This window comes from Corticium candelabrum, unplaced genomic scaffold, assembly GCF_963422355.1.
Source record: "Corticium candelabrum unplaced genomic scaffold, ooCorCand1.1 SCAFFOLD_84, whole genome shotgun sequence".
Lineage (NCBI taxonomy): Eukaryota > Metazoa > Porifera > Homoscleromorpha > Homosclerophorida > Plakinidae > Corticium > Corticium candelabrum.
The window spans coordinates 5,640-15,000 of NW_026912744.1; the positions used below are offsets into that span (position 1 = coordinate 5,640).

General features: G+C 41.7%; 2 protein-coding genes across 2 annotated transcripts; both read right to left on the reverse strand.

Moving 5' to 3' along the window:
* Nucleotides 1-1,947: 1,947 nt before the first annotated feature.
* Nucleotides 1,948-4,271, reverse strand: LOC134198043 (uncharacterized). Its single transcript, XM_062667383.1, has 3 exons — nucleotides 4,112-4,271; nucleotides 3,718-4,002; nucleotides 1,948-2,690 (listed from the first exon to the last, which is right to left on the reverse strand). The coding sequence occupies exons 1-3, from the start codon at nucleotides 4,236-4,238 to the stop codon at nucleotides 1,948-1,950; spliced, it is 1,155 nt and encodes a 384-aa protein (XP_062523367.1). The 5' UTR covers nucleotides 4,239-4,271.
* A 1,060-nt stretch (nucleotides 4,272-5,331) lies between these two features.
* LOC134198042 (uncharacterized) lies at nucleotides 5,332-6,329 on the reverse strand. The gene is made up of 3 exons (XM_062667382.1): nucleotides 6,242-6,329; nucleotides 6,095-6,165; nucleotides 5,332-5,931 (listed from the first exon to the last, which is right to left on the reverse strand). The coding sequence occupies exons 1-3, from the start codon at nucleotides 6,291-6,293 to the stop codon at nucleotides 5,479-5,481; spliced, it is 576 nt and encodes a 191-aa protein (XP_062523366.1). The 5' UTR covers nucleotides 6,294-6,329; the 3' UTR covers nucleotides 5,332-5,478.
* Between the last annotated feature and the right edge of the window lie 3,032 nt (nucleotides 6,330-9,361).

Sequence of the window (9,361 nt, forward strand, 5' to 3'; positions counted from 1 at the left end):
ATCCAGGCCATCTATTTAAATTTTTGTCAGACTTGTGTGTAGAAAGTATGTTGATTTTTTAGTGATTTCAGTTTTTAGCGAATAGGCTCAGCAAGTCATTACATGGTATCTGTAGACAATAGTTTCGGTATGATGTGGTGTCACTGTCTTTTAATTTCCTGTGACTTTAGTTTTGGTAATGAATGTTTTGTAATATATTCGTGATTAGAGAGAGAAATTAAGAGAGAAATTAAGAGAGAGGGGAGTATGTGTGGAGAGAGAGGGAGGGAGTTACGTGTAGAGATCGAGCACATTGCAACAGACTTTGAAACTAGATGCTGTCGATCGGAGCTGTTCTGAGTTGTGCATGTTTTCAAGTTGAAAGTATTGCATGCAGTGTGTGTAATTGATACATATGTATTATGTAATGGTCTTTTGTATGGATTTGTTATATTAGCTAGGTTGACTGATAGTATGTATTGTAACTTACAAACAAAGGAATATGTCTTTAGATTTGCATGGGGACATGTACAGCTTGAGCATTCAAGTCTTGGGTGGTGCATTTGAGTCATCGTGTTGTGTAAGGAGGTTGAGAGATCTGTATAGTCCATTATCAGGCACTTACAATGGGCATCAGTGCTAGGGAATTTGTGATGCCTACTTTAATTAATTAACTCATCTGAGTCATTATCTAAACAACATTCTTTGTGCTTGTTTGCTTGTTGTATTGATAATTACTAGCAAATTGGGTTAATTAATTAAAATAATATGTATTAGTTATTACATGGGTAGCTGGTGTGTATGGCATTTATTGACCCGAGGCCTCACGGGATTATCTACAAGTATATTTTAGAGTAAACATCAGGCTCGAATACAATGGACTAAATGCCATTTAGCTTCATGCAATCCACGCCCATACAATAAATTACATATTACATGGGTATGTGGTGTTTATGGCATTATTGACACCTCGGCCTCATAGTTTATCATCTCGATAATTGCACCTAGCTTCGGCCTGGTCAATTATCCCAGAGTATATTCTGTTGCTATGACAGTGGGTGGATTATCGGTTATATTCTACCTTCACGTGACCTGTACAAGCGCTGTAACTGGCTCATATTGCGTGCTCGACCACGCCTATATAATAATGTTGATTATTACCCCACCCACAATGGTTGGCCAGAGTCAAAGGTCAAGTATGGGATGGGGTCTTACTAAAATATTGACACCTAAAGTTGTTAATTGGCGGAAGTGATTAATTTACTAACTTACACGTACACCAGCTGCTATACACTAATATTATTTTACCATCGTCACTACCTAAAATATAGAAACCTAATCTTCTATACATAACTGAGTCATCAACCTTCAACACGTGGTCAACAGGCATGCGCAAGTTGAAGAATGTCAGCATTTCTACAGACACAAATCTAGCAAACAGTCACGTGGAAAGCACCAATTAGCACTATTTAAAGGACTAAGAGGCGTGGAAATCTTAGAACCTTGGACAAAGTTGGGGTGGGGGCTTACTTGAGCACTGGGGTAATAATCAAGTGAGTGTAGTCACTGCATGCATTAAATTAATTCAGTTAATTGGTTTGTTGGGTTAGAAGCAAGGCTGGTTATACATTAGTGGTGGCCATTGCAACTGTTTTAACAACTTCGTGTTTAAATTAAGATTATGTTGAATTAGTTAATTGATGATTGCAGAGTAGAGCGATACTAGTGATTTATATTGAATAATTGCATCATATTTGGACTATTGATGTTTTCATAGGTACATCATTTTTCTTGTTGACCTGAGAGAGTCATGCTGTGTGACAGTTTTGTGGCAGAAAACGTGAGACAATAGCACACAGTGCATATAGGTAACCTATATGGTATTTGTCAGCAGACTATGATGCTAGAATAATGTGCTGTTACTAACTGCATGCATACAAATGGTCACAATACAAAGCGGGTATACATTTATAGTGCACTGTCATAGTGTGTAACAGATGGAGTGCATGTGTCCAGACTGGTTTTGCCTCGGCTGCTTTCTTGGATGGCAGTGTGTCCTGTTTCTTGCACGGGTGGGTTGGCTACTTGTTTTGGCACTCTTGTTTCTTGCTCTGTCGCTTGTGTTGGTTGCTGTAGTGGTCTTTGCCTTGGTTGACAACAATCTGGACTCTGTCTACACTTCCGTACAATTACTATCACCATGCCAACTGATACGAGTACTACTGTTATTAGTGCTGGTACTCCTATTATTATGAGTAAGTCGGTGTCATTACTTTTACTTTTGGGGGGAACACGATTGGGATGAGAGTTGAGTTGAGGGGGAGTACGACTCCGGGGTTTTGCTCTTGGAGTTGGACTTTGACCATTTTGGGGAGGAATCTGACTCTTTGGACGTTGAGGATTGTTGGCTTTGACTCTGTTTGAGCTTGTGCGACTAAGAGGGCATGTTGGTGTGGTTGTTGTGCTTACTTGACATCCATATATATAGGTATCATATGGGGACTGACGTGAGATTAGGAATTCTTGTTTAACTGTGCCATCAACGTAAGTGGTTGGGTATCCATATGTTCCATCAACTTCGGTTTCGTTCCTCAAGAGAGTGATCATGTAATTGTTAAGCGGAGCAGATGAGTTGGTTTCACGAATTGTGCAACTAAACTTCAGCTCACTGTTGTCTTCTGATAATAGCTCAATAGTGCTGCTAGGAATGTCTGCACAAAATGCAGAAATTGCTTAATTTTGTTATTGACATAAGACTCGCATTTACTATATACTTATATATATATATATATATATATATATATATATATATATATACATATATAATTTTTATTTATTGCAAGTCCCAGGAGCAGGGCCGGATCCAGAGGGGGATTTAGCGGGGTTGAAACCCCCTCTTTCAATAGGCGTGGTTTAATAATTTCATATAATTTCATTAGAAAAGAGAAAATTAGTAATGCTATAAATAACTGCTAACGGTGAACCCCTTTTTCAAAAATTCCTGGATCGGGCGCTGCAGGAGGGACTAGCCGTACCATCTATACTATATAATGTATATATTCATGTTCCTGTCACACTTTCAGGTGCAGTTGCCTTACAGGGCAACACACACGCGCGCGCGCGCACAGACGACACACACACACAGAGACAGACAGATGGACAGACAGACAGACAGAGGATACGCACGCACATGCACACACACACACACACACACACACGACACACACACACACACACACACACACGACACACACACACGACACACACACACACACACACACACACACACACACACACACACACACACACACACACACACACACACACACACACTGACAGACAGACACAGATAGACGGACGGACAGACAGACAGACAGACAGACGACACACACACACACACACACACACACACACACACACACACACACACACACCACACGTACGACATACACGTACACAAACTACATTACTAGAATACAACAGTACACAAGCAAAACTATCTGTCTATCTGCTTGTCTGTGCAGCTTTGTTAAATTGTGACTGAACTTTGTGTCTGTCTGTCAATCGGTCAGGTTGTCAGGTGGTCACTCAGTTGGTTTTTCTGTTGGTCTGTCAATTAGGTAGACATTTTGATAATTTCTACTGAGAAAGAAAATTAAGTCTTATGTGTGTGTGTGAAAAGAGGGAAATGAATGACGTTAAGAATCAATGAACTTTATTCATTCTGCTTATATTTACCTTCTTGCTGAAAGAAGAGTTGAATTGGCTTATACCCTATTGCTGCACAGTAAATGGGTCCGTTGTCTTCACGCGTAGGTGAGATCTCCACAGTAAACTTCCCTTGGGGCGTAGAATTGCGCATCTTATATCTGTGGCTTGGCAATACCGTTCTACCTCCTTCCTCTGTGATCTTGTAGCAACTTCCAGGCAGGCTAACGTTAGTGGGACATTGGAACTGGACGTGATAGCTACAGTTCTCTCGAAATAAGTAAGCTTCACGGCTTTTCACCATCTCACAAGCTCCTAAAATATATAAATATATAAATACAAACGGATTTTTAATTAATTAAACTTGAGTATGTATATTTAGAGAAGATCTCAACGCCGACTGCGTCATCTCGCTATCTCTTACCTTGCGTTTGACTTTGAGCGTGTGTCAAGATGACAGAAAGCAACGGTACAATACAGATGAACAACAGTACGGCCGTCCTCGTCTCTAGAGAGACAGACAGAACAGCAGAAATCTTTTGATAGCGCATGGCATCACGCGGAGGATTGTCTGCTTATTAATTTAAATGAGTCCCTTAGTTAGTTAATGAATGTATGTAGACATGGCCTAGCAAAAGAGCTTTTAGCTTGAAGCGCGAGAATAGGGCGGAGAGAATATGTATCTCTATAATAATATATTTGTTTCAGTTTGTACCAGTAGGTACAGCCTCACACAAATTTAGATACAAATATTTGCGTTTTTGTAAACTGCAGGTTTTACGTCGATGACGAGATGAATTTGTAGTAGTCTTTTAGTTGACGGGCACTCAACTAGACACGTGGAACCGATGTATGTGTCAGTGCAAGTGCGCGGTCTGTAAGTACTGCATGGCCACGTGAACAAGGCAGGAAGGGTGTGGTTCCTCGTTTGCTAACGAATAGCGACCGTGTAGTGAACGATTTGATTGTACTACTTATTTTCTTATGCGTCGTTTCTTTGTACGAAGTGAAAATAACATATTTTCGATCTCTCGTGTGGGCGTGCCAGAGGTGCTTCTGTTTAGCCTGCGTCGCACATCTGTAGCTACTAGTAGTTATCTGGGTAGTTAATTATTTGTTGTTCTGGTACTGATTTGAACGGTTCGTGTGACGATTTGTGGCAAACTGTGTGCTAATTGATTTTTATCACGTGAGACCACGTGTGTAGATACACAGCATCATGGCATGCACTGATATCTTGTTATTCAAATTTTTGAAAACGTTTTGTCTAGTCAGTACGTTTTTATACACGTAGGGTTGTTGCGTCTCAGTTTCTGTACAAAGTAACTCTCTTTTGAATCTATACGTACAACCTCGTTAATTAATTAATTAATATTGTAAACATATTTGTATACATTGGGCCGCTATACAGTCATAGAATTACATGTGTGTGTGTGTGTGTGTGTGTGTGTGTGTGTGTGTGTGTGTGTGTGTGTGCGTGCGTGTATTAGCGTGTGTGCATAACTGTATACATGCAGTGTGTATAGCTATACATAAGTATTCTCGCCTAATTCATTGATTACAGTCATTTTTGTGTAGTAGACTGGGAGTGAATCTGCATGTGATTATAGGCAGAGACGGGTGGACGACAGTTACAAATGCTAATAATTGACACGAGTGAGCAATATCATATTCCATGCAGTCACAATACTCTAATACAAAAATGCAATTTTTTACAAATAAATTATAGTCTATAATATATCTTACTTTGTTACCACTAAAAATGTTAAATTGCCTATAGTAATCGCTTCACTAATCGAGTTTTGGACAATGCTTGAAGAGATCTACCGTCGGATCGCCCGAAGGAGCAGCATCGCACTCACCCGATTTACTTTCCTTCGTTTGACTTCGATTGTTTCGGCACTTTTTCAACGCTTTGTAAGGCTCTGTCGCATCGTTATTGAGACGACAGTATCCGTAGGCGGTACAGACGCGGTTTTTTGCTCCATACGTCGGTCTGCACACACCGTCGACGTCGTGAAACGTCTCCAATCGAACGTCTGGTATACGGTTGCTTTGTATCCATTTCTGAGCGAGAGAGAGAATGCGGCTGGCGGGGCAACATCGGGTCGGATGTAGTCGAGCCAGGACGACGGCTCCCGAGGAGTTAGACTTGGAGCCCACGTAGAGTACCGCTGAAATCTCAACGGAACGGTTGCAGGCTTGAGTCATGTTTAGTAGATCTTTTCGGTACGTTGCGATTGCCTAGATGAAAAAGAGAAATGCATTGATGGGCGCAGGGAGATTGACATACACAGTTTGGTATGCGTGTAGTGGCTAGCTGTAAGTGTGCATGCGCACGCGCATATGGAAGTAGTATACACATGCGAGGTTTTACACGATAGCAACGATTAGATCTAGATATCACTTTCTTAGAGTTGGAACTTTTGTCAGCGAAGTAAATCTTTATGCAGTTGTGGCCGTCGTCTTGCTCCGCGTCTAGATGTTGCAAACACGCTGTATTAGCACAGGAAAGAACAAACAACGTGAGACAAATAGTTCGGGATGCCCCTACCGTTCACGGACAACGTCAACACGCACTGGTGCGTCCATTCCCTGTCTTGCATTCTTTGCACGGCCGTGCCGAGTGAGTAACGGTTTGACTCGTCGGCGTTTGCACTCTCCACTTCGAACTGGAATCTCTCCGCGTAAGGTCCCGTATCTCTGCCAATCTGTCGCCATCTTGCGGACAACGGATTGTCGATCCTCGGAAGGGATGGTCTCGGAGATCCGCTGACGGTGATGTTAAATCGAAACGGGTGCCAGGGTTTGACACGGAGAGGAGATGGAGCCACTTTGCATTCAACCATGGCTACAAATAATTGATATTAATAGACAAAAATTTCGTGGTGAAACTCGGTAGTGCGATTATACTTTGTACTATCAGAGTTATGGTCTTCTTTACTGACATCGAATGATTCAAGAGGATAGTGCACAGATAGACGCCTCCATCTTCGGCAGTGGCATTTGTGATTGTGTGGTTGACTGTGGTGCTCGCTAGGTCGCCACGGTGATCGTATTTCTGCCACTGATATGTTTGTGGCTGTAGAATGATTAGTTCGTTGGAACACGACAATGTTACGTTGTCCCCTTTGCTCGCTGTTACGTGGTCGGACTGGACTTGCTCAAGGTACGCTACAGTGTATGGGATGGAGAGTTAGGTAGGTACGTGTGAGCGTGCGCATACGCATGCGCCCGATGTATGATAGTAAGCATGCACGCACTGCGTGTTTAACTAAGTAAAAAAGTAAAGGCGTGACTAACACTTGCTCTGTCTAGAACAAAGAGTGGGTTTCAGTGTTGGTAAACGTGCCGTAAAATTTTGCCATGTCTATGCCGTAAAAACGGTTGTGGCTGTTTTTCTTACTTTGTATGTATGCTCTATCAAAATTGGCGGGGTTTCCTTCGTCTCTGCACTCGTACACTCCGGCATGCCTCGCCTCCGGTTTGGCAATGTGAAATCTGTCCGGACAAAAATAGTCTTCGCGTGCCGCCTTTTCGGAAACTTGCTTGCACTCGTCCACGGTCTTTATAGGCATAGTCCGATTTCGAAAAAGCCACTGCGTCTTGACAGCACCGAGACAAAAGACCGTTATGCTTGTGTTATTGTGGGCAGTGTGGTTAATAGTAATAAAGAACTTGTCTAGTTTGACTTCGCCTCTTCCTGCTGCCTCGATTCCTTAGGGTGAAATTCATATACACAAAACTCGTTTACTACAGAGAGTGTGCATTGTATACCTACCTGTTAGGACTGCTAGGGTGGAGAGACTGCAGAAGAGTATGGTATACATGGTAGAGAGCACTGAGAAGCACATGGCAACTGAGAATTCCGTAAAGTAAATGATTTTTTCGACTAGTTTGGCCTTATATTTGAGTAGCGATGAAGTATTTTCAATGAAACATTATTGCAAGAGTCCCACGAGTGGAGAATCTGCTGACTGTGGGACTAAGGATTAACGCGGTGGGAGAATTTAGCTCTTACCTGCTCCATCATTACATGGTAACTATTACTTTCTTTATTAAGTTAAGAGATTGTTAGGGAAAGTCTGACTTAACGTTGTAATTATGTCTCTCCCGTCGTTAACTAAAGCAACAGTTACTCAGACAACAATCGATTTAGACCATCAGTCAGGGAAATCTTAATGAGTTGACACATGATGTCTTGATTATTGTGTTTCTTGCTTTGCAGTGACGTTATGACGCCTAGGAATGTGGACTTAATGTGGGACTTTGTGTGTAGTCTCAACAGACTGACATCATGTGATTTCACTATTGCAGTTTCAAGATCAGATTTTGCCAGTCTTCTGAAGGTGTGCCATGGCAAACAGGTGGTGGTCAAGAAAGAGTGGTATCCAACAATCTGAGCAGGACTTGTCATCGAGATAGAAGTCGACCTCAAGCTGTATCCGTTCTCGTATATATATCAACTGTTTGAGTACAGTGAGTACAGTATACTTGTATCTATATTATTACTAATACACATACAGTCTGTTAGTTCAGTGGCTTTGCTGGACTCTGAAATGGGGACTCCAGCTGGTAAGGTTATAAGTCACTTGGCAATTGTTTAGAAGGTCATGCGTGCTGAAAATATTGGGGTGCTTGCCCACTCGGTTTGTTATTGAAAGACATAAACCACTGTTTGGTTTTAAAATAATGGCTTACTCTGCTTGGTTCATATGGTGAATGTCAGTGTAGGTGGACATGCTGTACTACATGACATTTAGTTTCGGTGAATTAGGTGTGACTGCATGACTTATATTGAAAATTAAATTTGTCATGCCATAGGCATGGGAGCAATTTGGTTTGTACGTACCTGGATGTTGTAATAGGGAGTAATACCCGGATGTATATACAAGACTGTGGCTTCTCTAATGTACGCACAAAGTCGTACTCTCAATTGAATAATCTTCATTTCTAACAAAATTGTGTATGACTGTATTACGACAGCATTGCCAATTCAAGAACCGATCTGTTGTCATACAGCTATAGATCACTGCTGCAATCAGTAAATTTCTACGTCAGTATCTTTTGTCATATTCTGTGATCGTGTCACGAGCTAGCATGCCGTTTCGTTGCTAAGACGATCTTGTCCTACTTGGAAATTGCTGCCTGCAAGCTCGACGCATTCCAAGTCATCCCTCAGTGGCTGCATTGTTGTACAAGGGTTAATGACCGGGGTGTCTTTGTCTGACCAGTTGGTCGAGTCTTGTGTAGCCGTAATAGTCTCTTGGGTTTCTTGAACTGGTGTCCTTTCTGAGACAACTTCAGTAGCCTGTTGGGTAGTGCTTTCAACCATTTCCGATTGACTACTTGAACTACTGAATGAGTGAGATATATCTGCAGGTCTCAGCATTTGTTGTTGTTGTTGTTGTTGTTGTTGTTGTTGATGATGATGATGTTTAGCTTGTTGTGTGTACCTTCTTATACATATGCAGACAAGTATCCCTATAATTCCCAGTGTTAACCCAACAATTATGGCAGCTATTGCTACCATCAGTTTGGTATGATTGTTGTTTGATTTTATCGATGGTGTGTTGTGGTGTGAAGCTGATACCATTGTGGCTTGGTCTGTAGGCAATGGTGTGGTAGAAGGCACCTTGCTAGAGGATGTAGTTAGAGTAGTCCGAGCAGTTGG

Bases quoted from the DNA above. Each gene is read 5' to 3' on its own strand.
- LOC134198043 (XM_062667383.1), bottom strand. From the start codon at position 4,238: ATGCGCTATCAAAAGATTTCTGCTGTTCTGTCTGTCTCTCTAGAGACG. The intron at 4,003-4,111 runs GTAAGAGATAGC...TATATATTTTAG, and splicing joins CGCTCAAAGTCAAACGCAAG to GAGCTTGTGAGATGGTGAAA. The intron at 2,691-3,717 runs GTAAATATAAGC...CATTTTGTGCAG, and splicing joins ACTCTTCTTTCAGCAAGAAG to ACATTCCTAGCAGCACTATT.
- LOC134198042 (XM_062667382.1), bottom strand. From the start codon at position 6,293: ATGCAAGACAGGGAATGGACGCACCAGTGCGTGTTGACGTTGTCCGTG. The intron at 6,166-6,241 runs GTAGGGGCATCC...TGCAACATCTAG, and splicing joins GTTGACGTTGTCCGTGAACG to ACGCGGAGCAAGACGACGGC. The intron at 5,932-6,094 runs GTGATATCTAGA...TTTTTCATCTAG, and splicing joins AAAGTTCCAACTCTAAGAAA to GCAATCGCAACGTACCGAAA.